The sequence below is a fragment of the Tachysurus fulvidraco genome, chromosome 2, assembly GCF_022655615.1.
Source record: "Tachysurus fulvidraco isolate hzauxx_2018 chromosome 2, HZAU_PFXX_2.0, whole genome shotgun sequence".
Lineage (NCBI taxonomy): Eukaryota > Metazoa > Chordata > Actinopteri > Siluriformes > Bagridae > Tachysurus > Tachysurus fulvidraco.
The window spans coordinates 23,123,561-23,150,656 of NC_062519.1; the positions used below are offsets into that span (position 1 = coordinate 23,123,561).

Here is a 27,096-nt window from a genome sequence, read left to right on the forward strand (position 1 = left end):
TTTGTCTTGTCTTGTCTGTATTGTATTGTCTTGTCTTGTATAGTCTTGTATAACCACGAGCACTGCATTTTATAATTTAATATGTTTTGTTTAATTCAAATATTGGTTCGGAATGTTTTATGTCATAAATTTTATTTTTGTGTTTTTAGGTGTTTGACATATTTAAAATGTCACTCTTGCTTGTCTGCAAAACTTGAGAGCCCTGTATAGTCCAGGCTAAATGTATAGTATAGTGTTAATGTACTTTAGTGTTAATTATGTACTTTTCAGAGTCAAACAGCTGGAACCAAATTCCTTGTGTGTGTGTCGACACCTTTGGACAATAAAGCTGATTCTGATTCTTCTAAATTTGTCTCTAAAGCTGTCACGTGGTTGCTTGTGCAGGCGACCCGTCTGACGTCATTGGTCACGTGTCTTTAACGGAACGAATCAAACGCCGGTATAGTTTATGTCACGTCTGCATCCATGCCCGTTACTCAGGCTATACTGCTTGTGCTCGTTTAGTCGGCATTTCCACCGACCCGCTTTCGAGCCGAGTGAATTCATCATATTGATTAGTGTATTGTTCAAGCAACACAACAGAAAAGTCCCGCTTCGACTCACAAAGACTCAGACAGCTGATTGGTCGAGTCTGTGTCTGGAGGAACCAATCAGAAACGCTGTTATTAAGGTAAGCCCTGGAGATGCCACAAACAAAACAAAACAAGGCAGTAAGTGAAGTTACCTGAATGTCTTCGTAACAGAGTCCGGTTTATTAATTCGGTAAAAAAAAACAACAACTGTTAAGTGTTTTATTTGTTCTGTAATGTAATATGTGTGGCATAATATTAGCATCAGTAACCACCTGCCAGGTAAACAACCAGTCAAATTAGCTGCTATGCTAAGATCAATGACTAGAAAATATACACCGTGTACCGTTTAACCACCAAAAGACTCGTCTGAATAATGAAGAATTCACATCGCTAAGAATTATCCATTAAGAACCAGTTAGAACTGTTAAGAGAACAGATGATTCGAACCAGAGAGTCATTGTGACACTTGAACCGAATCAGAGAATCGATTCAGTGCTCACTTATCATCTCAGAAATAAAACATTAGTGAATTGTGATTTAGTTCTTTATCTTACAGTGAGGTTTTTGTCGTATTGACAATGGCTGCGTCCAACATCAAGAAAATCTCATGGAAGCTGCGTGAGTATCCTTGGTCAACTAAATGAATAATGTGTTTATTTGAGAGTTCATCATGTTGTAAAGGTGTGTGTGATCTTACATGTTTTATTCATACGGAACATTTCTGCTATGCTTTAGAAGATGTGGTGGCCCACCCGAGTAACGTGTCGTCCCTGGTGTTGGGTAAATCGTCAAGTCGCCTGCTGGCTACAGGAGGAGAGGACTGCAAAGTCAACATCTGGGCTGTCAACAAACCCAACTGCATTATGGTAGAGGACATGAGCGGAAGTGCTGAAGGATGGGTCTGTTAACTTTCATATCGGTATTTTTGATATCTTTGTGTCTGTTTGTTTGTGTAGAATCTGACAGGCCACACGAGCCCCGTGGAATGTGTTCAGTTTAGTACCTCTGAGGAGCAGGTGGTCGCTGGATCTCAGTCAGGATCTCTGCGGGTCTGGGACTTGGAAGCGGCAAAAAGTGAGTTTTGTGCCTTTGATGTAGAGCAAAACTCTAGGCTAGCACCCGTACCCCTTACCCACTCCTGCACACAGACATCAGAAGAGTGGAAAAGTGTGTGTGTGTGTGTGTGTGTGTGTGTGTGTGAAACCATGTTATCCTTATTTTCAGTATTTCGGACATTGCCCGGTCACAAGGCTAATATCTGCAGTGTCGACTTTCATCCGTTTGGGGAATACTTGGCCTCGGGCTCCATGGATACAATCATTAAGGTGACAATAAGATGCACAAGCTTCCCATCTATCCTTTCCACATGACTTTATAACCTCAGAAAAAATAGAAATGTTTGTGTGTTGTACAATAAAAAGCATTTTGTTTCTTCTAGTTATGGGATTTGAGGAGGAAAGGGTGTGTGTTCAGGTATAAGGTGAGTCACTCGTTACATACAGTAAAAAAAAATCTAAGATGCCTGTACACACAGGTTGAAATGAATACCAAATAATAATACTGTAGGATCACTGAACTACAGCCAATAATCTAAAACCTCAACAAAAGCAGATGGAATTCCACTGTAAGTAAAAACAGCTGACTACAAAGTACCGCTTTACAAGTAAACATTCACCGCCTTGTGAGATCGTGTGCAGATGTACCGTTTCCTGTCGGCTGCTGTCTGTAAGGCTTATAAATTAGTATAACCACCCGAATGAATGTGACACACAGATGAACTAATTGTGTCCAGAAGGAAATAACTGTGTTCTGATTTCAAGTTTGTTTTCTCTGTTAGTAATAAACTATCTTTATGTCCTTTTTTTTTTTTTTAACCCTCACGTGCAGGGTCATGCTCAAGCAGTGCGTTGTCTGGCCTTTAGCCCTGATGGAAAGTGGCTTGCTTCAGCCAGTGATGACAGCACAATAAAGGCAAGAATTAACACTTAGAACATTTTTATTTATCACTTACTGTACAAACTCCCCCTTACACGATGATATTTATTATGATTCGGTGTCTTTTTATCATGCTTTTATTTTTCTATACTCTAGCTTTGGGATTTAACGGCTGGGAAGATGATCACAGAATTCACAGCACACACCTCGGCGGTTTCAGTCGTCCAGTTTCACCCAAACGAATACCTTCTGGCTTCCGGGAGCGCTGACAGGTACCGAATGTAACTCAGTACGTCTGAGAACCAGTGAAGAACAGGATGAGCATGGACCTTTATCGTCGACGTGCTGTTTGAGACGCGTTACTCGCTTACCTGCAGTGTGCCATAATAAACAAACCTAAACAAAGAAATGACCGAATGCGGTTAAGATGCAAAGCACAAGGTGTATATTTTCGATCCGATGCTATTTACACCTGGGATCACTGGTTCTCAGGCTTGCCTGTATTCCTCTAGAAAAGGCACAGGACAGCCGGCCACCATGGGATTGTTAATGAGAGTCAGGAATTTTATTTCACTTCTAATGAAAAGGAAACTGACCTTAACACAAGTTAAAGACAAATTAAACTCAACCGAGTACTTAACTTGAGTGTGTGTGATGTGTTATGAACATATGGACAGTGTACAGACCACTCACACTGTTTATATTACACAATGAGGTAGAATAGGGCACGACTATACCATTCGGGATGCACATAAACGTTCTTTCTTTCTTTTCTTATCCCCCTTTTTATTTATTTTATTTTGCTTTATTTTATTTTATTTTATTAACACTCTTATCAACCACCAAGCATCACATAACAACTGCACAGCAACCTGCCTGGACACCGAGGCGTTCACCTGAAATACTAACGCACATTTTATCCATCTTCAATCCTATTTAGTTTCCCTCAGAAAAAGCAAATCTTCTAAGATATATATAAAAAAACTCTTTTGTTTCTAGAATGTAGTTAGGCCCAAAAATCAGTATCAGCTCTACGGATGTTTGCATACTGTAAGCTTTGTGTGCACATTTTCGCTTTATATAACCAAATTTTTTTTTTTTTTTTTTTTTTTTTTTTTTTGCAGGACCATAAAGTTATGGGATTTGGAGAAATTTAAGATGGTCGGCTCATCGGAAGGTGAAACATCCGGAAGGTTATTATTCAGATCTGTAGATGGTGTGGTGTTATATTGTGCTTAAAGTGCAATATCGATCTGATCTGATTTCTCTCTCTCTCTCTCTCTCTCGCAGGTGTCTGTTGTTCAGTCCTGATGGTGTTTGTTTATACAGCGGCTCGGACGAAATGCTGCGTGTGTACGGCTGGGAGCCGGACTGCTGCTTTGACGTGGTCCCTGTAGGCTGGGGCAAAGTGCTGGACTTTGCAATCTGTAGCAGTCAAATGGTCAGTAGCTCACCCTGACTTCATGTTTTCCTGTGAACACGATTACTGAGTTCATACACACACTCATACTTTAAGTCTGTGAGATGACCGATGGTGTCCGAAATGCTTACGTAGATTCAGAACGTGTGTAAAAAAAAAAAAAAAAGTGTACAAAAATCTGCTTCATGAAAATTGACGTTGAGGACAGATTTATTAATGTGCTATAAGAGTCACATTTAAGGGGGAATAATAATAATAATAATAATAATAATAATAATAATAATAATAATAATTTTGGGGAAAACTTTTGACACGTGTTAAAATCGCTGAAAAATTATTCCAGACAAAATATGTCATGTCTTTGGTATTCTAATGCACTCGTAATATGTTGGTTGCTGTTAAACAATCTGTACGATATACTGTAAACGAGGCGGCATATGCTCGTGCGGCCGGCTTAGCTAGCTAACGTTACTGCTAAACGTTTTGATTATGTTTGTCTCCGCTAACTGAAAGGACAAAATAAGCCACCGATACTAAAACGCGTTTGCTACCAGGCTGTGACCGGAGCAAGGTGTTTACTAGCCGTTAGAGATCAAAGTATGCTGAGCTTATTAGTCTTTTGGGCTAATCATTAAAAGAGTGTTTAAATGTCTGCTCTTTGTTCCTGTTAGATCGGAGTGTCGTGCAGCCAGACGAACGTGAGCTTGCATGTCGTGGATCTGGATCGAGTGAAGAAATCCAAAGCCGTGCAGGAACAAACCGGCAAGCCGCAAGCCGATCCCATCCCTATAGCAGTGACGCTAAGGCGCAACTATGAGCGGCCTTCCACGTCCTGCAGAAGACAGAAGTTTGTCTCCTTGCTATTTTGTGCCTAGACCAACATTATAATATAATATCATGTAATAGATATGGTTTATATGATCATGCTTTTAATAATCACAAAAAAGATAAGTTACAGCATTCACTCTCTTTGGGTTTGTGACTCGTATAAGCGACTCGTATAAGCGACTCGTATAAACGATCTATGGGTTGATTTCCCTTGTGTGTGGTTATTAAGGTCCAGTTGTGTACAGCTGAGTTTGTGTCTGCAGGATGAAACAGAGCGCAGATGGAGACAAGTCTGTCGAGGGCGAGAGGCAGAGCCCCAGCAGCGAGGATGAGCGTGATGAAGAGAGCAGAGCAGAAATCACAAACCCAGATGATTATAAAGAGATCTTTCAGCCCCACAATGCTATCTGTGAGACAACTACATTGTACTTTTTTTGTTTTGTTTGTTTGTTTTAAATCATTTACCAATCAGCCTCTCTCTCTCTCTGTCTCTCTCTCTCTCTCACTCTGTCTGTCTGTCTCTCTCTCTCTTCTCTCTCGCTCTCTCTCTCCTCTCTCTCTCTCTGTCTTTCTCTGTCTGTCTGCCTGTCTGTCTGCCTCTCCCTCTCTCTCTCTCTCTCTCTCTCTCTGTCTGTCTGTCTCTCTCTCTCACTCTCTCTGTCTGTCTGGCTCTCTCTCGCTCTCTGACTGTCTCTCTCTCTCTCTCTCTCTGCCCCCCCCTCTTTCTGACCAGCACGAACCCCTCCTAAAAGGAATGACCCATTCCCTGCACCACTTGTAGATGGTGAGTCTCTTTCTGCTTCCTACCGAAGGCCGTTTATAGTCTCGATGACGCCGCTCTTGTTTGTCCTAACCGTTCTGTATCGACTTTAGAAAGTTTCCAGACGAAGCCCCATGTAGCAGAAGAAGTCATGACTACGTTGCCTACTGAAGTATGTGCCTATAAAATATCACAACTAAATGTATTTCTCATCTCTGTGAAGTTATAGAATATTATTTGTACGTGTCTGTCCAGCCCAAGGCCCCTTGCAGTTCCGCCACTGTAACGACCATAGCGCCGTCACAGCCGGTTTCCGTGGTAGCGGCACCAGTCTCGAGGCACGTTGTCACGACGTCCAAAGTCAAACCTAGCTTAGCCGTTAGCCCGTCCCCGCTCGCCGAGCCACTCAGCCTTATTTTTGGGGACATTTTACAAGTAAGTGCGACATTGTGTTTCCGAAAATCTTTGTACACAAAGTTCTGTGTGAACTGTGAGTCAGTTGTGTGTGTCTTTGTGTACACGAGCACGGGCGAAGCGAAAAAAGCAGCGTCACTGCCGACGACGAGGCGTTGAGTCAGATCAGAAAAGGACACGGCACCATGTGCGTGATGCTGACGAGCAGAAACAAAAACCTGGACATTGTCCGGGCTCTCTGGGCTAGCGGAGACATCAAGGTTAGCGTTTATTACATACACGAGACATACACGAGATAACCGATCTGGGATTTGCTCTCACACACTGCTTTACATTTCAGTTATCACTCAATTGTGCTACGTCCATGAACGATACGTCCATCGTGGTGGACATCCTCAATATAATCAACCTCAAACCGTAAGCTTACACACCTCCAACTTCACACACACCCCGATTTTAAAATCTCACCTTCATTATAGAACATTCATTATCATTATTTTGTTGATATGCTCATGTTCAGAATTATTGGCACCTTTAGTAAAGAATAGAAACGGTTAGTTAAGCTGCGTTCACACGCTGCCTGTTAAGTCTAAAGTCGCTGTGATACGGCCTCGTCTATGTGTCCTGCTAGTGGTTGCCATAGTGATACCGTTTCCCAGCGGATGGAGCAACTAGCATTCCAAATCATTTTTCTTCCCGCTAAAATGAATGTACTCCTACGGTTACTGCTTATACTCCATGGAGTCCCATGTGGATCTGTATAGGTCTGTGCTGATAACTTGACTTTTGTTTTTTATTTTTCTTTCTTTCTTTCTTTTGTTTTTTTAATTATTGCTCAGAATACATCTTTAATTTAAAGGTTAGATTTCTGCCATCCATCCATCCATCCATCCATCTATTTATTTATTTATCTATATATCTATCTATTTGTTTGTTTGTTAATTATTTACCCTTGATTAACTTTTTTTTACATCTTTACCGATCGTGCCAATAATTCTGGACATGGTTAACACCGGAATTAGTATTATTACATCAACTAGTACTGCTAGTGCTAGTAATAATCTAGAGACCTAAAATCTGAATCTTTAGGTCACTTTGGAAACTGGACATATGCATGTCCATCCTGCCCCAGCTCGAGGAGCTACTCCAAAGTAAATATGAAAGGTGAGTGCGTTCCCAGGTGTTCCTAATAAAGCGGACGGTGAGTGTAGATCAACTCTGGCGCTGCAAGACGGTCGATTTTATAGGGCACTCACTTTTAGAGAGTTTTTATTAATATATTCTGCCGTTCATATCTGTCCTTCCTCTTCCCTCTGCTCCGCAGTTACATCCAGACCGGCTGCACGTCTTTAAAGTTAATTCTGAAGCGCTTTTGGCCGTTAATCTCGGACACGCTGAGCGCCCCGCCCTCTGTCGGAGTGGACATTACGCGAGAGGAGAGGTTTGTGTATCGCTCCTTAACATTCCTTAACATTTCTACACTATACTGTTTGGATTACCACATGTAAATATTCAGCATCTGCTGTCACATCATCTCAGGCTCCAGAAGTGTAAAACGTGCTACAAGCAGCTGAAGAACCTCAGCAACGTAGTGAAGAACCGTGCAGAACACGTGGGTCGACACGGTAGTACTTTCAGAGAACTTCAGCTCCTCATGGCTCCATTGGACTTCTGAAGCTCATCAGCAAACTTTTCACACACACACACACACACACACACACACACACACACACCGGAGAGGAAGTCCAGCGTACCGTCTGCTCGGCTGTTCGACTAGTCTTCATAACAACCTGCGTTTCCAGTCAATATTCACAAAACCGAGTTTGATTCATTTCTTTCTGTGATTCCTTTTATATACATAAGTATCGTTTTATTATTATTTTTTTTCAAATAAAATACATCAGTCCTTATTTTCTAATTTGTATATAAATAATGTGACTTCAGTAGTACCTTTTTTTTGTCAATATGGTATTAAAAAAACTTTATGTAGAAAAAGAAAGATAAAGTCTCTTTTTTATTATTCAGGACGCTTTCTAGAACATACTGCACTCATACAAAATGGTTTTAATATATTTAGCACATTTAGGAATCCAGGACCGAAAGGTTTGTAAGTAAAGTAACGAGTAAAGAAGAAAAATACAATTAGAATGTAATAAATTCAACGAATCCGATCGTGAAGCCTGGGATCTCAGGATGTGGTCTTCTCCTGTTGTAGCTCATCCACCTCATGTTTTGATGGTCTGTGCACGCTGAGATGCTTTTCTGCTCACCACGGCTGCACAGACTGATTAATACGAGTCACTCGATCCTTCCTGGAAGCTTGGGCTTGTATTCGTAAAGACTCTTAAGAATGATCTCGGAGAGCTCCTAACTTGGCTTAAACATTTCTAACTACTGTATGTACTGTATGTAGATCCCAGCTGTATGTTATAAATGTAAACATTTCTTCACCTTTCGGACATTTTCTCCTAAAAGAAACTCTTAAAAGTCACTTTTGGACCTTATGAGCTCTTTAAAGATGTTTTAAGATGCTTTATGAATAACTTTTAGAAAATCTAGGATCTATTTTACATCACTAGGAAAAACTATTATTACAGGCCCTGGTCCTTTTCCTCTGAACTCTAGAGACTGCTGCGTGTAAGAAAATCCCAGGAGATTTTCTGAAAAACTCAAACCAGCCCATGGGGAAATGTCTAAAATATGTGTGTGTGTGTGTACGTTGTAATCATCTATATAACCATTTTGAACAGAGAGAAGCAGCTCTTTTACTATTAGTTTATTTTTCATCAGCGTAAATAACCAGTGAACACTGTAGAATCTGTCGAATACTGCCTTACAAATTTACAGCAGCAAAGAAAAAAATAATAATAATATTTTCCATCGACTAAATGGTATTTAAGTAATCACAAACATTTTGGCCAAAAAAAAATAAATCTCAAAAAAATGATATTAAAATATAATTTTGTTGAATATGCAGACGGTAAAACGAATACTTTTGTACATCGGATTTAAAATCCACGGATGAGTCGAATGAAAGCCTTAAAAGTGCGACAGTTTAGAGAAAGAGACCGAAGGCTCACAGAAGGCAGAGGAGGGGAAAATGAAACGGAGTTTGTGATGTTTCTGTGCAATAAACAATTTCGAAAAGGGTTTCATTTGACTCACCTACAATTAATACGATAAAAAGAGACGTTCACCTGCGTGTACAATACGGTACTGTATGAGGGCATGACAAGGGCCATTCGTTATTAAGATACACTCACTGTCCTCTTTACCACGAGCACCCGCACGTTCATGCAGTTATCTGTGCAGGCTGGATGCTTTTAGTGAGTAACCACGAGCCATTTCCACCCACAGATCTGTCGCTCACACAATGTTGTTTGTTTTTTGCACCATTCTGTACAAACGTGTTGTGTGCGAAAGTCAGGTTAAAGTCAGAGAGATCAGACTGTTGCTTCATATCTCTGTACACCTTGCGCCGCTGCCACCTGATCGGCTGGTGTTCCTATTAAAGTGGACTCTATACATTTATATACTTGGAGCAGTCACTGTTATATTTTAATCCATCTCAATCAAACACAATTCAAACACAAACGCTGTCTCACACTCGCACTTAAACTCGCACGCTCTCGCATGCACGCACGCACGCTCTCGCATGCACGCACGCACGCTCTCGCATGCACGCACGCACGCTCTCGCATGCACGCACGCACGCTCTCGCTCTCGCATGCACGCACGCACGCTCTCGCACGCACGCTCTCGCATGCACGCACGCACGCTCTCGCTCGCACGCACACTCTCTCAATCAAACACAATTCAAACACAAACGCTGTCTCACACTCGCACTTAAACTCGCTCGCTCTCGCATGCACGCACGCACGCTCTCGCATGCACGCACGCACGCTCTCGCACGCACGCTCTCGCATGCACGCACGCACGCTCGGTCTCGCAAGCACGCACGCACGCTCTCTCGCTCGCTCTCGCATGCATAAACTTTGATTCACATTGAGGGGAAATTATTTTTTAGCCATTCCACTTTACTTGCAGGTTTTTTTGAGGAAACTGATGTAACCTGAGCTCAGGATCAAACCTCTGGACCCTGGAGCTGTAAGGCAGCAAAATCCTTTTCCAGACATGTACCAACAGCGGCGCTACAACAGTAAACAGCAAACATGGAGATGACTACTTCCTTCCTGTCCCTCAGAAGGTTTTAGCTGCCAGCGTTCTCACTCAGGAGGAGAGATCAATGTCCTCATTAATCTCCTGTTCATTACAATCAGTCTCATCCACCACATCCTGCCACATCCTTCACACAAACGATAGAATACTCGTTTCCGGACAACACCACGTTATTCTTGTGACCAGAACATTTTCAGAACCTTTAAAACAAAGTGAAAGTCCTCGAATTCCACAGAGGTGTTCGCTCATTGTGTCATTCCTTTTGGTTTGATTTTTAATAGACCGCCGCAGCGCAAACTATTTCTCCCTTTAAAAAAAATTCTTCCTTGTCATGCTCCTGAAAAAGATAAATCAAAAATTCAGTAATAAACCTAAAAATTGTACAATTTAAAAAAAAAAAAAGACAGCAAAGGTTCAGATCATCACCTCCCATGCATTCACACATGAAGCCGCATTATTTCTCTTAAACCGCACCCATATCTAGAGCACAGAAAAAAAAAAAATCACCAATTAAATGTATTAGTATTAAAAAAAGGTGATTATATTAACATATGAAATTCTGATTTTTTTTGTAGTATTGGCTGAATTTCTGAATGTTAAATGTCGATTAAAAAAACAACAAAAAAAACAACAAAAAAAACAACAACAACGTGTCAGTTAAGTTGTCAGTTACGGACAAGTTCGGGCAAAAACGAGTGGTTTTTTTCTTCTCTCAATTCAGTTAGACATCTTTAGTTGTTTATCCGTGGTTTCTTTTCTTTCTTTGCTGTGTACAAATGAATGAATGAAAAACGTGTGGAAATAAAATCTGGTCTAAGTTAAAAGGACAAGGACATGTCTGATCTGATTCGCCACTCTGCCCAATCTCACGCGTGTTCGTTAGTGATACCTCGGCGTGTATTTCGCTGACGATCTCACTGCAAGCCGATGCCGCAATTATCGATCGACTAGAGTTTAAATTCAGAGAGGTGAAACTCCACAAGAGGCATCAGATCATGAAGAGAAGACTGAACAGTCTGTTTTTTTCGATTAGAACATGTGCTTTCACGTAGAGAAGCTTTCGCAGGTCTGCAGCCGTCGCAAGATCAGAGCCGACGACGTCGGAGAACCGATTCCATTTACAAACAAATTGCCGGACCGCAGCACAGACACTACATACTCATGCGGTGCGGCGTTATCGCATGGCCGCATCCCGTCCGATCTCAGTGCAGTCGTTTCTGTCATTCTTCTCTGTTGGTTTATGTCTTCAAGCAGCAGGTTAAAAACACATTCCGAAGGTCATCACCTGTTCCGTGTCGTCTTGTCCGTTCGGCAGGTTTGTTCAACTGTTGTTCAGCGAGCACGGCTCGGTCGACCGGTTCAGCTCCACTTTCCCCACCTTTTCTACGGCACCTTAAAGAGTCGGACGCATTGAGAATTTGTTTTTAATGAGAGAAAAGTGCAATAAAGGTATATACGATAAAGTAACAGTAACAGATTAAACTGAGAAATGTGGGTCTACATTTCTGTGCCATTGTCATTGTGCCGAGTCTCACCAGTCAGGTATTTCTCTTTAGCTCGAGCTCGCTCATCGGCGTCGAAATACCACACGGTGATGGCGTACCTGCAGAGAAAGTTCACCACATCGCATCAGCGACTTCATGTAGAACGACATGAGTAGTGATTACTGCGGTGTCGCTCAACCGGAGCTCCACAGAAGCCTTGTAGAACCATGATGGAATTACTGTGTGGGTCTGTAGGATTGTTTTTGAAAATATTTCCAATTTTATGGACGTTTTCTTGCAAATGCATGAAATAGTTAGGATACTAAGATTAACTTTGCAGTTGCCATGGTAACTGACCGAGTGGTGTACGCAGGCTGGACCTCGTGCGGGTTCCGTCGATCAGACCAGAAAAACAGCAGTCTGTCAAATAAGGGCTCAATGTCAGCAAACTGGGCTTTGCCATCCGGAAAGATCCGTAAGATGCCGCCGTGTTCCTGCGAGAAAAGAGGATTTAAAGGGGAATTATAGTGAGATTTATAGCGGGGAGGAAAAACAACATGCACTGTGGTTAAAAGGATCGTTGTTACTTTGTGTGAATATTCATGTATATCTATCTCTCTCTCACACACACACACACACACACTCTCGCTTGCACACACGCACGCACACACTCTCGCACACACACGCACTCGCACACACACTCGAACACGCACGCACTCACACACACACACGCATGCACACACTCGCACACACACACGCTCGCACTCGCGCGCACTCTCGCACACTCTCGCGCACTCTCGCACACTCTCGCGCACGCACGCACTCTCGCACGCACGCACGCACTCGCGCACGCACGCACGCGCGCACTCGCGCACGCACGCACGCGCGCGCGCACGCACTCGCGCACGCGCGCACGCACGCACTCGCGCACGCACGCACGCACGCACTCGCGCACGCACGCACTCTCGGCCACTCGCGCACACGCACTCTCTCGCGCACGCACGCACGCACTCGCTCGCACGCACGCACTCGCTCGCACGCACGCACGCACTCGCTCGCACACACGCACTCGCTCGCACACACGCACTCGCTCGCACACACGCACTCGCTCGCACACACTCGCACCCCCCCCCCCCCAAGGGGTTACATATGTACGTAAGCAATGTTTTTCATTTTTTAACATCCTTTTAACTTATTATGTGCTGGAAACAATCAATCATTTTCTAACTTCAAGATTATACTGGATTACATTCATCTAGGAACATGATGACTTCCCGTGATGACTGAATACTTTTGTAAAGCACTTTATAAATAGATACATGCATGTGTGTGTGTGTATGTATGTGTAGAATTTGCATTAAGTGCTATTTATTACCTCATACATAAAACCACTTTTTAAAAAAAGCATCTAATTCTTTAACTGAACCATAAACATTTGCTTTTTGCAGCCTTTCAAGTTTGTGTGTATTTGCAGATCGTTTGAATTTCTCAGGATCTGCAAGTGTGAATCATTTTCCCACCTTTTTTAATTCTTCTTCTTCTTCTTCTTCTTATTATTATTATTATTATTAGGTATTTAAAGCGTTAAGCGCTAAAACTCCATCGGTTATGTTCTGGTTCTGCTTCTTCCTTATCACGTGTCCAAACACAAAATGCTTTCTAATTGTGTAATTGTTTACACATGTATGTAACCTAGTATGTAACCTAGTGAGCCAGCATTAACGTGTTCAATGCTAGAGATTTAAGCACTTCTGTACGTCGCTCTGGATAAGGGCGTCTGCCAAATGCTGTAAATGTAATTTCTAAGGGTTGGGCATCAGGTGGAATCTCCCAGTGTGTACGGTATTCCTTAAGACCTTTCTTCTCGTTTTTCCTCAACATATAGGATATTAAAGCAATTCACAGGAAGCTTGAAAGTCTCGAGTCCAATAAGGGTGCTGAACTGACATGAGTTTTTAATGTTCCCTTTAGTGTGCCAAAAAAACAAACCACCAACCCCACAACAGGAGAACTCTGCATGCCTCTGTGATAAGCTTGTTGGCCCGATTTGTTCAGCTTGACCTGGAGGCTAAGCCCCAGGCTTTACGTCCCTAACGTCATATCACCCAATTCCTGTAAACCAAAACAAGGCATCCCAGTTTTCCATGAATTAGAATCATTAATCATTAAACCTGCCTGTGATTAGTGAAGATGTGACATAACCACAGCTCTGTAAACACCTCCAAAGTTCTCCGTTATTTACAATCACACTGGAAGGTTCTGTGGAAACTGAATTTTATAGCAAATGCGCCTTAGGTCGTATTATCGTTTCTTTTTTTGGAAAACGTCGACACTATGTTAAAGCCATTATTCATATGGGATTGGTCCTGTCTAGCGATTTTTACACACCTTGGCATTCCAGTCTTTGTTTAAGTAATAGATGCACGTCACACATCTCCCGTCTCCGTTAGGGTTGTCCACGTGCCGGACGTATCCAGTGCCGTTGCCAGGGTAACAAGCTACCATTGCCTGAAAGGAAAGACTGCATTAGAAAAAAAAAGCTCTGTCTCAGCATCCTCCAGCCGATTTCTGCTATTATAGCAATGGATGTGGCTGAAAGACCTGAACTCTGTAATTTGGAGGAATTACGCCACACATTTGACCACATTTTGCATATAGAAAGAGTCTGTTGTCTAATTTATTTGTTCGTTTACTATCGACTGCAGGACAGCATGAACACAAAGACACGTTGAGGAAAGCTAACCATTAGTAAACCTCAAAAGCAGGAAGACCACATTAGAGTTTGACTAAATTAAATAAATAAAAAAGTATATTGTATGAATCTATAGTTAAGGCTAAGAAGCTGAACGTACCGTATAAGTCAATCACCTGACTTCAGTCTTGAATCGAGCATTCATTTCACATGCTAGAGGCAAAAAAAAAAACGTCCTGAGGACCTGAGCAGAAAAAAGTTTGGAAAAACATCCCAAGGGAAGAAACCCAGCATCTGATGGTTGTCCCAAGTGCTCAAAAATATCAGAACATCTGCCTGACAGTTGTTGCTTGTTGCGCTCTGTTAGACTGATCGCTTAACCGTTTAATAATGCTTGATATCTACTCCTGGTTTAAAATCAGCCATTTAATTTAGGTGAGCAAAAGTATTGGGATAAAGTGTCAAAAGTAATATAAAGTAAATAGCGCTTGATAACGGCATCAAGCTGGGGATCCGGTGACGTCACCAAACTGCTGCGGTCTTCCTCGAAGTTTTGTACAGAAGCTTCTTCGAGATGTTGTTTGCTTGGAGGTTTCTCTTTATACTCAGTTGGGTTATGCAACTCCGTACGCAAGCACACGAGGTCTGCTGAAGGACTCGTCCGGTCTAAAACCTTCCACTTTACCGCCGCCGACGTGCCGCGTCAAGTTCCAGCGTCTTGCTGCTGTTCTTCCTGATTAGACTGGATGTTTCTGTAGGCTTCTGAATTCATTCTGCTGCCATCATCATGTGCTCCACCATCAATAAAGATGAATGAGAATGTTCCAGAAGCAGCCATGTCAGCCCAAGCCATGATACTACCACCACCATACTTCAGCAGATACTTACTTTCTCCAAACTTTTGTCTTTAATTCACTTTCACAGAGATTTATCTTTGTTCCTGGAGCCAATTTTGTGGATTTTTTTATCTCGCAATTTCCAGCATGGCCTTCGGATTCTTTATCGCTCACGAGTGGTTTGCATCTTCTGGTATGTCCTATAGATTTCTCCAACCCTCTCCTGTGGAGGTTGATGAAAGGATGTTCTCCAGCTGCTACTGTTTTCCTTGGCCAACCTTTTCTGGCTGTTAGTAAACCAGTGTTTTTTTTAGGACATTACAAATTATTGTATTACCTTTCTCTACAACGTTTCTGTATCATCTCTGATTTATCCCATAGACGACTCACTGGTCTTCGTGTTGGTTTATACCTTTTAACAAACGCTGGAGACTTCACTGGAGTTACCCAGGCTACAAATCAAGAGCAGACATTTAGAGCTTTTCCTTCGTTAAACAATGAATTTAACAGGACATCAAGTAACAACCGTCAGCCAGATGGTCTGATATTTTTGATCACTTTAGTTGGGGGGTTCAAATCAAAAGTGCCATGATATACGCGGTTTAACAAATCTGGATGTAAATATCAGGAGATTAAATCTGACAATCTGATCTACCGTGGAATATTCATCCTTTAATCTCACACACAAATGTCTTCAATGTATAGCAAAAAGAAAAGAACCGTCCTTGCTGATTTAATACCTTTGAAATTGAATAATTGAATTCTATGGTAGAGAGAAAGGGTTTAAACCAATAAAACCTTTAGCTATTCCTGTTCCCAGAATACCCTAGTGTTATCTTGTCATGTTGCTAAACAAGCAAAGCTCCCTGTTACTCATCTATATTACACGTCTAAAGCATTGTTTATTATATTATCATTTATTCAACAACGGATTATAGTATTGGTCACCATGCCGTTTTATGAAACGAATAACCGAGACTTTTTAAAGAATTGTATCTACGGCATGGGTGAAAAACAGAGGTTCCACTCCTGAATTTTGCCTAGAGCCTTCAATTTACTAGATTAGGCTGGTTTCTGAGTGCAGCTATTACTTCATTTGTTTATATCATTGTTGTTGGTTTCGGAATTGGGAATGAAATATTCAGAACACTGGCGTAAGCAAATTTGCTCCTTCTCATTAGATGCACAACATCTGGGTCACTACATCATCTACTTATCTGCTTAGATGTTTCTCCAAAAAATGAGTCTCCATGCCTACGTTTAAAGCAGGCGCATACGTTTACGTTTAAAGCAGACGCCTACGTTTACGTTTAAAGCAGACGCCACAGAACCTACGTTTACGTTTAAAGCAGACGCCTACGTTTAAAGCAGACGCCTACGTTTACGTTTAAAGCAGACGCCTACATTTAAAGCAGACGCCTACGTTTACGTTTAAAGCAGACGCCACAGAACCTACGTTTACGTTTAAAGCAGACGCCTACGTTTAAAGCAGACGCCTACGTTTACGTTTAAAGCAGACGCCTACATTTAAAGCAGACGCCTACGTTTACGTTTAAAGCAGACGCCTACGTTTACGTTTAAAGCAGACGCCACAGAACCTACGTTTACGTTTAAAGCAGACGCCACAGAACCTACGTTTACGTTTAAAGCAGACGCCTACGTTTAAAGCAGACGCCTACATTTAAAGCAGACGCCTACATTTAAAGCAGACGCCTACGTTTACGTTTAATGCAGACGCCTACGTTTACGTTTAAAGCAGACGCCACAGAACCTACGTTTACGTTTAAAGCAGACGCCTACGTTTACGTTTAAAGCAGACGCCTACGTTTACGTTTAAAGCAGACGCCTACGTTTACGTTTAAAGCAGACGCCACAGAACCTACGTTTACATTTAAAGCAGACGCCTACGTTTAAAGCAGACGCCTGCGTTTACGTTTAAAGCAGACGCCTGCGTTTAAAGCAGACGCCTGCGTTTACGTTTAAAGCAGACGCCTGCGTTTACGTTTAAAGCAGACGCCTGCGTTTACGTTTAAAGCAGACGCCTGCGTTTACGTTTAAAGCAGACGCCTGCGTTTACGTTTAAAGCAGACGCCTGCGTTTACGTTTAAAGCAGACGCCTATGTTTACGTTTGGAAAACGCCCTTATCTAGATCCAGAGCGACTTACATTATCTCATTTTTAAACAACTGAGCAATTGACGATTAAGGGCCTTATTCAGGGGCCCAACAGCAACAGCTTGGTGGACCTGGGATCGAACTCACAACTTCCCGATTGGTAGCCCAACACCTTACCCACTAGCCTACCACATGCCCATACTTCATGTGTGTGGATGTTGATCGAAAGACACTGCTCACAGCAAACGCCACAGAATTGACGGTTTCACACTTTGTCCGTTATGAAGAAATTGTTAAGAAATATAACTCATTATACTCATCTAAAGCAAACCGTTCTCAGACCACCAACGTGAGTAGGCTCGGATCTCTGGTTGACAATTTGATCGGTGTGAAAACAGAGTGATTTTCATAAAAAGAAAACACACCCTGAGCCCAATTCTCCCATACTGCTCCACCTTAGAGGAATTTAACAGACCTAAACCCATATATTTTGTAGTCTACGTTCATTGACATACCTGTGAAAGCACCACTCTGTGTAAGTGTAACACTATTACAGAGAAACTGTACGCTTTATGCCCGGGACTTACTTTTGTCCGTCCATTAATCCTGTAGTTTCCCAGTTTCCCATTACAGTGCCGGACAACATCGTCCATGCGACTCATGAGAACTGCTATCTTCTCACATCCAGGCTCCTTTCCTTCGATCCAAGTGATCTTATCACCTCTTATGTCCTTCGTCGAGTCACTTCTTTGACTGACTAACTGTCCGTCTGTAAATTCTCCTGAAGTATAGAGACGACGAACCTCTTCTAAGACGCCGAGTCCGAGTTCATCACCAAGAAAGTTGTTCACGACACAAATACCGTGTTTATTCATACACGGGCCTATATATTCTGTTGCTAGTTTTTGCTGAGGAGACATTATTTGCCCGTTGGACAGATCTTCACCAGGTGGTTCAGGATCTCCTTGGATCTCAGGTGCACTTTTCCCGGTGTCCGTGTGCGCTTTGGAAGACCCGTTGGACTTTTCTGAGACCGTGCAGCTCAGTGTTTTGCTCTTTTGCTCTTTCTCCTGCGGTTCGGAGTCCTTCTCGATCTCCACGTTAGCTCGGGAAAGTTCTCCCGAGTCTGCGTGCTGCTGCTGGAGGTGCGCACAGACCTCGGCCTTCTTACAAACCTGCTTGTGCTTCTTCCAGTCCTGTTTCTGGTGATCTTTACTGCAATAGAAAGAACTGCGACACCGACCACACTTCATAAGGTTCTCCATCTTACCACAAAGCTCACAATATTGCCGATCTTGGTCTGGATCTGCTCCTTCTCCTTCTCTCCTGTGTCCTTCCATGACTCCACACCAGCTGTTTTTGTACTTCTGGATCGATTTCGTGTCCAAGTTACAAACCGAAACCGACACAAAATGCTCCACCTACATCGCGTCGTTTCGTCCAAGTCTCTCTTTTTAATCCTTATCAATTCAACCGCAGAAAAATCAAGCGAATTTTTGCAGATTTTACCCCAAGAGCGCAGCAGAGACGCATGGCGCCGGTGGCTGTTCCTCTATTTTCATACCTACACGTCCGCCTTGAACCAGCCTTGTGACGTCACAACCCGAGGGCTGGACCATGAGTCAGTCTGACAAATAGCTTTCATTTGAATAAACTCTTCTATAGGACACGTGTTTAGCCTTATAATCGGTCGTGACGCTTCAAATAATGTGTTTAGGTGCTTGGGCACCTTTTAGGTCAAGTTCAGTATCTATACTTGTGTTGTTTTTCTGCAATGACGTCATGGTTATTACAAAAACTACCTTTTTTTTTTTCATTTTTAGGTATTCTTTGTAGAATATGACCTCTGCGATGCTTAAATAAATGAAAATGAAATAATAATTTTAATTAATATTTTTATATACTTCCAGTGTTTATTCCAGGCTAAATTAACATATGAAAAAAAAATTGGGGGTAAAACTTGGTACATAGGGGAAGTGACAAGTTTTATTAAAAAAAAAAAATGCTAAAACATTATAAACATATAAACGAGTTTTATTTTATAAAAGTTTGATTTTTATTATATATATATATATATATATATATATATATATATATATATATATATATATATATATATATATATACCCCTACTAATGATGAGTGGTGTGGTGTGTCTCTCATTACAGAGATTCAAACTGCCTCTGGAAACAACATCAACACCAGAGCCATGTGTCAAGAGCTTCATGAAATGGGTTTCCATGTCCGAGCATCTGGACACAAACCAGCCTGAGGTCTCTATGAGTGACTCCAAAGCACTGACTGGTGTAAAGTGGCATAAAGCACCACTGTTAGACTCTGGAGTAGTTAAATTGTGTTTGTGGAGTGATGAATCACTCTTCATTGCCTGACAGTCTGGATGGATGGAGCTGGGTTTGGTGTATGACTGGTGAACACCAACCTACCAGAACATGTAAAGGCAACAGTAAAGTTTAGTGGTAGAGGGATAATTGTGTTTTAGTTAGTTAATGTGATTGCTGTGTGTGTCTCTTATAGGAATGTGTGTTAGTTAGTTAGTTAGTTAATGTGGTTTCTGTGTGTGTCTCTTATAGGAATGTGTGTTAGTTAGTTAATGTGGTTTCTGTGTGTGTCTCTTATAGGAATGTGTGTTAGTTAGTTAATGTGGTTTCTGTGTGTGTCTCTTATAGGAATGTGTGTTAGTTAGTTAATGTGTTGCTGTGTGTCTCATATAGGAATGTGTGTGTTAGTTAATGTGGTTCTGTGTGTGTCTCTTATAGGAATGTGTGTTAGTTAGTTAATGTGTTGCTGTGTGTCTCATATAGGAATGTGTGTGTTAGTTAATGTGGTTGCTGTGTGTGTTAGTTAATGTGGTGTTTGTGTGTGTGTGTTAGTTAATGTGGTGTGTGTGTTTTGTGATAGTTAATGTGGTTTGTGTGTGTGAGTATCTTGGAGGTTACGAGGCATACCTGAGGACACGACTGAACATTACAGACAGATAGTGAAAGAATAATGTTAATGTTTATGTCGGTTCCAGCGTGATTTTGTCCACAGCAAACTCTATACAGATTGAAGGGTTTAGGGTGGAAGAATTCCAGTGGATTACACAGAGCCCCAACCTCAACCCTGTACTTCAGGAACCTCTTCAGACTGAAAGGGCACACAATACAAAACCCAGTAGAAATCCTTCACAGGGGGGATTTGTTTCTTATAAATGTAAAGATAGAAAATCTTTAACTCTGGCTATAAAGTTTGCTGTTTCTTGAGTAATATATACAGTACATCACCCTTATCATCTAAAACGAGCTGTTTTTTTTAAAACAAACATCAATATAGAGGCTTCCACTGACGTATAAAATCAGCTTAGATAGTAAAATTCAAGTAGTAATTCCTACTCGGAGTTTTTCTGAGAACTCCGAGTCGCGATTCCGTGACGTCACCTCAACATGGCACGCCCATAGTACAAATTAAGAACAAGGAACAAGCCGTTTTAAGTCGTCTTTTCGGTTTCTGTTCATATTTTAAATCTCTAAGTACTGGTTAATACTTGATAACTGCAATAGTAATTGTACACAAACTGCTTTTTCTTGTGACTCTCGGTGCTAGGAACCACAAATGATTACATTTACCTAATAAATAAATTAATACACATACAGCTCTTTTATTCACTGCTGTAGGTCTGTGAGCACTGTAATGAGAGTCTGTGAGCACTGTAATGAGTTCTGTAGGTCTGTGAGCACTGTAATGAGAGGTCTGTAGGTCTGTGAGCACTGTAATGAGTTCTGTAGGTCTGTGAGCACTGTAATGAGTTCTGTAGGTCTGTGAGCACTGTAATGAGAGGTCTGTAGGTCTGTGAGCACTGTAATGAGTTCTGTAGGTCTGTGAGCACTGTAATGAGTTCTGTAGGTCTGTGAGCACTGTAATGAGAGGTCTGTAGGTCTGTGAGCACTGTAATGAGTTCTGTAGGTCTGTGAGCACTGTAATGAGTTCTGTAGGTCTGTGAGCACTGTAATGAGAGGTCTGTAGGTCTGTGAGCACTGTAATGAGAGGTCTGTAGGTCTGTGAGCACTGTAATGAGAGGTCTGTAGGTCTGTGAGCACTGTAATGAGAGGTCTGTAGGTCTGTGAGCACTGTAATGAGTTCTGTAGGTCTGTGAGCACTGTAATGAGAGGTCTGTAGGTCTGTGAGCACTGTAATGAGAGGTCTGTAGGTCTGTGAGCAGTGTAATGAGTTCTGTAGGTCTGTGAGCACTGTAATGAGAGGTCTGTAGGTCTATGAGCAGTGTAATGAGAGGTCTGTAGGTCTGTGAGCACTCTAATGAGTTCTGTAGGTCTGTGAGCACTCTAATGAGTTCTGTAGGTCTGTGAGCACTGTAATGAGTTCTGTAGGTCTGTGAGCACTGTAATGAGTTCTGTAGGTCTGTGAGCACTGTAATGAGAGGTCTGTAGGTCTGTGAGCACTGTAATGAGAGGTCTGTAGGTCGGTGAGCACTGTAATGAGTTCTGTAGGTCTGTGAGCACTCTAATGAGAGTCTGTGAGCACTCTAATGAGAGTCTGTGAGCACTGTAATGAGTTCTGTAGGTCTGTGAGCACTCTAATGAGAGTCTGTGAGCACTCTAATGAGAGTCTGTGAGCACTCTAATGAGTTCTGTAGGTCTGTGAGCACTCTAATGAGTTCTGTAGGTCTGTGAGCACTCTAATGAGAGTCTGTGAGCACTGTAATGAGTTCTGTAGGTCTGTGAGCACTCTAATGAGAGTCTGTGAGCACTCTAATGAGTTCTGTAGGTCTGTGAGCACTCTAATGAGAGTCTGTGAGCACTGTAATGAGTTCTGTAGGTCTGTGAGCACTCTAATGAGAGTCTGTGAGCACTCTAATGAGTTCTGTAGGTCTGTGAGCACTCTAATGAGAGTCTGTGAGCACTCTAATGAGTTCTGTAGGTCTGTGAGCTCTCTAATGAGAGTCTGTGAGCACTCTAATGAGTTCTGTAGGTCTGTGAGCACTGTAATAAGGGTCAGGTGTCTTGATATCACAGATGTTCCTGACATCACAGGTCTAAAAAACGAGGCATTGTCGACTTTTATTTTGACATTAAGCTACAGACATTTTCCCGGAAGTAAATAAAATAATTATCAGGGCGATGAACGGAGGACATGAGCACCGCTGATGCAGACATGGTAAGTTAACACTGTACTTTTAATAGTCACACATGGTCATTTAAGCCTTATTCAGGTTTTCATAATTGTACTGTTTTTGAAAGGTCCCTTCAGATTTCAAGTGTTTAGTGAGACGTTTTTACGAACTTCAGGCTGAGCGCGTGGAGGCATATAAACTTTTTGAAGAGTAAGTTGTGTGTGTGTGTGTGTGTGTGTGTGTGTGTGTGTGTCTGTGTCTGTCTGTCTGTCTGTCTGTCTGTCTCAGAGGTCTGCGTGTGCGCCTGCGTCCGTGCGTCTGTGTGCGCCTGCGTCTGTGTGTCTAGGAGGTGTGTCTGTCTGTCTGTGTCTGTCTGTCTCAGAGGTGTGTGTGTGTCTGCGTCTGTCTCAGAGGTGTGTGTGTGTGTCTGCGTCTGTCTCAGAGGTGTGTGTGTGTGTCTGCGTCTGTCTCAGAGGTGTGTGTGTGTGTGTCTGCGTCTGTCTCAGAGGTGTGTGTGTGTGTCTGCGTCTGTCTCAGAGGTGTGTGTGTGTGTCTGCGTCTGTCTCAGAGGTGTGTGTGTGTGTCTCTGCGTGTCTGTATGTCTGTCTGTCTCAGAGGTGTGTGTGTGTGTGTGTGTGTGTGTGTGTCTGTCTGCCAGTCTGTCTCAGAGGTGTGTGTCTGCTTGTGTCTGTCATTCTGCGTGTGTCTGTCTCTGTCTGTCTGTCTGTCTGTCTCAGACGTGTGTCTCTGTCTGTCTGTCTGTCTCAGACGTGTGTGTCTGTCTGTCTGTCTGGTTGCTGTGTGTATCTTGTGTGTGTGTGTGTATGTCAGAGGTGTGTGTGTGTGTGTGTTAGTGTGTGTTAGTTATTTATTTAGTTATTTTTGCCATGTGTATCTCAGAGGTCATGAGGCGTACCTGAGGACGGGGCCAGAGTACGACTTTGAGCAGTACAAACAGCTGGTTCATGAGATCACCAAAGCCTTCTGTGGAATCTCCAAAGAGGTTCTAGAGATAAAACAGCGTCTTCACCAAGACTTCGACCGACCGGATCTCTCCGAACACCTTGAGAAGCTGCAGATCAAAGAGAAACAGAAACTAGATATGGTGTGTATTCTGTGTATTTTTTTCTTTATCAACTTGAAAGTAATATTCCAGCGATCTATTTATAGCACTCTTTTATGTTGTGACTAATTATTAAACATGACATAACAACTGGTGTGACTTTGACATCCATTGTGTCCATTGGGTCCATCTCCCTGATCCATCCTGTCACCGTGGAGATGTTTGTGAATCCCCTACACACCTCCGGGAGGATTTTCAAATATTTTGTTCTTACATGAACTGTAATTCTGTTTATAATCATGTCCTCTGTTTATTTTATAAACATATTTTATAAATTGTTTATAATTCTTCTCAGTGTCAGGAGCAGCAGACAGGGGGCAGCACTGAGACCATAAAGATGCACATGCTAGTTTCCATGTACTACATTTTTTTAATACAGTATCCATGGTAACCTATACTGTAAAGAAAGATGATACGATAATCGATCAGTTACAGAACAGTGTGCTTGTTCATGTGCGTGTAAAAAAAAAAAAAAAAAAACCTTTCCAGGACACCTACAAAGTTGCGGAGTGGTTCATGCATGAGGATTTCCTGATCTTTTGTGCCATGCTGCAGGGACGTGGTTTGATTTCAGTGAAACTATAAAAAATAAAATTTTATTTAATTAAACATATTAAGAAAGAATAATGTCAGTCATCTGAGTCTCTTTTAATGGTGCTGACTCTAAATCCATATTTATTTATTCATATGAGAAATACATAAATAAGATATTGTCAGCTTTTAGCGACCCCAAATAAATAAATTGTATAAATAAATACAAACTAATACCATGCAGCATGGGTTTGCGGAAACATTCCAGCCCAATTCCACACTCCACACGTGAAAAAGTTGCCCTGGGAGATCGTAAACTCCAAATAAAATTTTATTTGTCACATACACATACATACAGAGTACAACATGCACTGCATTTGTGTCTGTCCGGTATTCAAACATAAGGAATGCAATTTTGGTTAAAAAATATTACCAAAAGGAGGCAGATTAAAAAAAATAGTAATAATTATATAAAATATGAAAATTTAAGTGAAAAATAGGGGGGCACGGTGGTTTAGTGGTTAGCACGTTTGCCTCACACCTCCAGGGTTGGGGGTTCGATTCCCGCCTCCGCCTTGTGTGTGTGGAGTTTGCATGTTCTCCCCGTGCCTCGGGGGTTTCCTCCGAGTACTCCGGTTTCCTCCCCTGGTCCAAAGACATGCATGGTAGGTTGATTGGCATCTCTGGAAAATTGTCTGTAGTGTGTGAGTGAATGAGAGTGTGTGTGTCCTGCGATGGGTTGGCACTCTGTCCAGGGTGTATCCTGCCTTGATGCTCGATGACGCCTGAGATAGGTACAGGATCCCCGTGACCCGAGAAGTTCGGATAAGCGGTAGAAAATGAATGAATGAAGTGAAAAATAATGTATGCATGTGTGTGTGTGTATATATATATATATATATATATATATATATATATATATATATATATATATATATATATATATAATATTGTCCTTAAAGTGTCCATGTGCAGTATGGTGTGTATAAAGTGGCAGAAAAACAGTGAAGGGGAGAGGTCTAGATCTACTGTAGATCCAGGTCCTGGGAGTTTTCTGGTTTAAACTCCGAATAGCCTGCTGGAAGAAGCTTCTCCTCATTCTCTCTGTGTTCGCTTTCAAGGAACAAAAGCGTTTCCCTGAATGCAACAAAGAAAACAGTCCATTGTTGGATGGCTGAGATCTTTTACAGTCTTCCTGGCTCTGGTCCGGCACCGTGTGCCGTAGATGTCCTGCAGGTCAGGGAGCTCGGTGTGGATGCTACTGTACATTCAGCTGACCGCTCTCACCTGTTCTGCGTGGTGCTGTTCCCGAACCGGGACGTGATGCTACCCGTCAGGACGCTCTCAGTGGTGCAGGTGTAGAAAGTCTTTAGCACCTGAGAGGGTAGTTTGAAGTCCCTTAAACGTCTCAGACGGTACCATTTGAACAGAATCCTTGGTTATGTTGTTGGTTGATGGTGGAATAATAAGGTGTACAGCTGATCGTACTGATGGTGATATTTACAATCAGGAGGTTTTCTACCACAGAAAAGTCTTCAGGACTAAAGATGAACTCACATGAGGTCACAAGCCCTAATCTGATGCTGTGTAAACGTCTTGTGTTTAAGCAGACGTCTGTTAGAGCAGCGTGGGTGGAAAGTGTTTGGAACTTCTATTTATTTATTTATTTGTTTATTTTTAACAGACTGCAAAATTACAGCTTGCCAAGCAGAGTGCACAAGATCATCCAGAAGACCAGAGCTACCAGGAGAAGGTTCAGGAGATCAAACAAGTGTGAGTAGATCTCATTCTTCCTTTTGGTAAAATCTCTGATCCAGCCAGGGGAAGTGAGTATTTAATACTTTTTTCAGTCTTTCCAAGATTTCAATTATTATTATTATTACTTTTTCCTTTTTCTATTTGAGATCACAGACATCACCTGATTTTGGGTCGAGACGCATCGTGTGATGTGACAACGCCTCACATTTGTGTGTGTGGAACATGAGTACAGCTCTCATAGAAAGAAAAGAAGAAGTAACTTTACACACAAGAAAAGGGCCCCAAAAATTCCCCAAGTTTTGCATTTCAAATTTGGAGGGAAAAAAAAGCTGCGAAATCGACATTGTTGCCGCCAAAAAATAAATCAAAATGCCCAAAAAATCACAGAGACTGACTGAAGTGGATTCTTTTTTCTGCAAAAAATTGTATTAAGTAACCAAAAAAACCCACCAGCGAAATGTCTCACTGTTGTTTTTTATCCTTCTGCTTTTTTTCCCCAGCATCATAAAAACCAAGGAGTCTCTGAGTGAAATCATGCAGGATTTCAAATATGACTCAGAAGATGCAGATTGACATCCGAGAGACTGCGAACTCTGACCGATACGGATGGAGTTTACAGAACCTGACACTTCAGGAGCCGCCGGAGATCTGAACTTTTATCTGAACCTTTAGATCAGTCTGGACTTTTTTTTGTCTTATAACAAAATCAGAACCCTTTTTTTTTTTGCTCCCGTGCAGAATCATTTTTAAAAAAAAAAGGTTATTTAAGAAGAGATTCCAAGGGAAACCTTTTGGGATGGTGTTTCTGAAGAAATGGTGTAGAATTTGATCTCGTTCATGTGGCTCTGTACTATGTGTTTAAATGTAGACTAATTAAACCAGTTGTTCACCATGTATCCCTTGTGATGTGGAATAAGTTTGGAAAAGATGGAGACCGAAATTATAACGTTACACAACAGTATATATTTTACTTAATAGACGTTTACAAATAGCCCATAAGACAAAATAAATAAATTACATACATAAACCAGTTTCAAAGTTTACAACCCCCCCCCCCCCTCGATTTTTGATCCCGTGTGGCGTTACCTCGATGACCTTGATGTTTTGGGACAGTTCTTCCTGAGTCCATTGTTTCCCTTGGGATTCAGCAAGGGGGGTGTAAATTTATGACCTCACCTGTATATGTAGTCTGTGTTCCTGCTTTTGTCTCGAAGGGGATGTACATCTGCTCCATCCAAACTGTCTAAAGGCTCATATCTAAAGGCTCAGTGAGCTCATATCCTTATGAAAAGGATGAACTAAGGGTTTCCACAAGGATTCCC

The 27,096-nt window shown here is 41.9% G+C and overlaps 3 protein-coding genes across 13 annotated transcripts; 2 read left to right on the plus strand and 1 right to left on the minus strand.

Annotated features, from left to right (window-relative positions):
* Positions 1–418: 418 nt before the first annotated feature.
* Positions 419–7,839, plus strand: katnb1 (katanin p80 (WD repeat containing) subunit B 1). 4 transcript variants are annotated; one of them, XM_027152154.2, is made up of 20 exons: positions 419–710; positions 1,129–1,190; positions 1,308–1,438; positions 1,529–1,646; positions 1,797–1,897; positions 2,011–2,052; positions 2,460–2,543; positions 2,664–2,779; positions 3,632–3,700; positions 3,798–3,948; positions 4,599–4,774; positions 5,019–5,164; positions 5,489–5,539; positions 5,629–5,687; positions 5,771–5,950; positions 6,040–6,189; positions 6,270–6,346; positions 7,019–7,093; positions 7,254–7,370; positions 7,469–7,839. In XM_027152154.2, the coding sequence occupies exons 2-20, from the start codon at positions 1,151–1,153 to the stop codon at positions 7,602–7,604; spliced, it is 2,019 nt and encodes a 672-aa protein (XP_027007955.2). In that variant the 5' UTR covers positions 419–710; positions 1,129–1,150; the 3' UTR covers positions 7,605–7,839. The 4 variants fall into 4 exon arrangements, with proteins under 4 accessions (XP_027007955.2, XP_027007954.2, XP_027007957.2 ...); XM_027152153.2 differs by having other exon boundaries at positions 419–670; XM_027152156.2 differs by having other exon boundaries at positions 677–762.
* Positions 7,840–8,690: 851 nt separating this feature from the next.
* On the minus strand, positions 8,691–18,831 carry LOC113646133 (egl nine homolog 1). Of its 6 annotated transcripts, XR_003441359.2 has the most exons (7): positions 17,822–18,831; positions 13,981–14,100; positions 11,950–12,086; positions 11,644–11,711; positions 11,394–11,500; positions 10,535–10,588; positions 8,691–10,445 (listed from the first exon to the last, which is right to left on the minus strand). XR_003441359.2 is itself a non-coding variant. In XM_047809202.1 (6 exons), the coding sequence occupies exons 1-5, from the start codon at positions 18,572–18,574 to the stop codon at positions 11,430–11,432; spliced, it is 1,149 nt and encodes a 382-aa protein (XP_047665158.1). In that variant the 5' UTR covers positions 18,575–18,831; the 3' UTR covers positions 8,691–10,445; positions 11,394–11,429. The 6 variants fall into 6 exon arrangements, 4 of the variants coding, with proteins under 4 accessions (XP_047665158.1, XP_027007959.1, XP_027007958.1 ...); XR_003441358.2 differs by having other exon boundaries at positions 10,535–11,500; XM_047809202.1 differs by lacking the exon at positions 10,535–10,588.
* Positions 18,832–22,210: 3,379 nt separating this feature from the next.
* Positions 22,211–26,668, plus strand: rex1bd (required for excision 1-B domain containing). 3 transcript variants are annotated; one of them, XM_027152163.2, is made up of 5 exons: positions 22,211–22,406; positions 22,490–22,572; positions 23,263–23,467; positions 25,701–25,789; positions 25,928–26,668. In XM_027152163.2, the coding sequence occupies exons 1-5, from the start codon at positions 22,383–22,385 to the stop codon at positions 25,998–26,000; spliced, it is 474 nt and encodes a 157-aa protein (XP_027007964.1). In that variant the 5' UTR covers positions 22,211–22,382; the 3' UTR covers positions 26,001–26,668. The 3 variants fall into 3 exon arrangements, with proteins under 3 accessions (XP_027007964.1, XP_027007966.1, XP_027007963.1); XM_027152165.2 differs by having other exon boundaries at positions 22,226–22,406; positions 25,921–26,668; XM_027152162.2 differs by having other exon boundaries at positions 22,250–22,406; positions 26,275–26,668.
* The last annotated feature ends 428 nt before the right edge of the window (positions 26,669–27,096 follow it).

Coding starts and splice junctions, on each gene's coding strand:
- katnb1 (XM_027152154.2), top strand. CDS start 1,151: ATGGCTGCGTCCAACATCAAGAAAATCTCATGGAAGCTGC. Junction 2,053..2,459: donor GGTGTGTGTTCAGGTATAAG/GTGAGTCACTCG, acceptor CCTCACGTGCAG/GGTCATGCTCAAGCAGTGCG. Junction 5,165..5,488: donor TCAGCCCCACAATGCTATCT/GTGAGACAACTA, acceptor CTTTCTGACCAG/CACGAACCCCTCCTAAAAGG.
- LOC113646133 (XM_047809202.1), bottom strand. CDS start 18,574: ATGGAAGGACACAGGAGAGAAGGAGAAGGAGCAGATCCAGACCAAGAT. Junction 14,101..17,821: donor GGATTAATGGACGGACAAAA/GTAAGTCCCGGG, acceptor CTTTCCTTTCAG/GCAATGGTAGCTTGTTACCC. Junction 12,087..13,980: donor ACAAAGACTGGAATGCCAAG/GTGTGTAAAAAT, acceptor CTTTTCTCGCAG/GAACACGGCGGCATCTTACG.
- rex1bd (XM_027152163.2), top strand. CDS start 22,383: ATGAGCACCGCTGATGCAGACATG. Junction 22,407..22,489: donor GCACCGCTGATGCAGACATG/GTAAGTTAACAC, acceptor TGTTTTTGAAAG/GTCCCTTCAGATTTCAAGTG. Junction 25,790..25,927: donor GTTCAGGAGATCAAACAAGT/GTGAGTAGATCT, acceptor TTGAGATCACAG/ACATCACCTGATTTTGGGTC.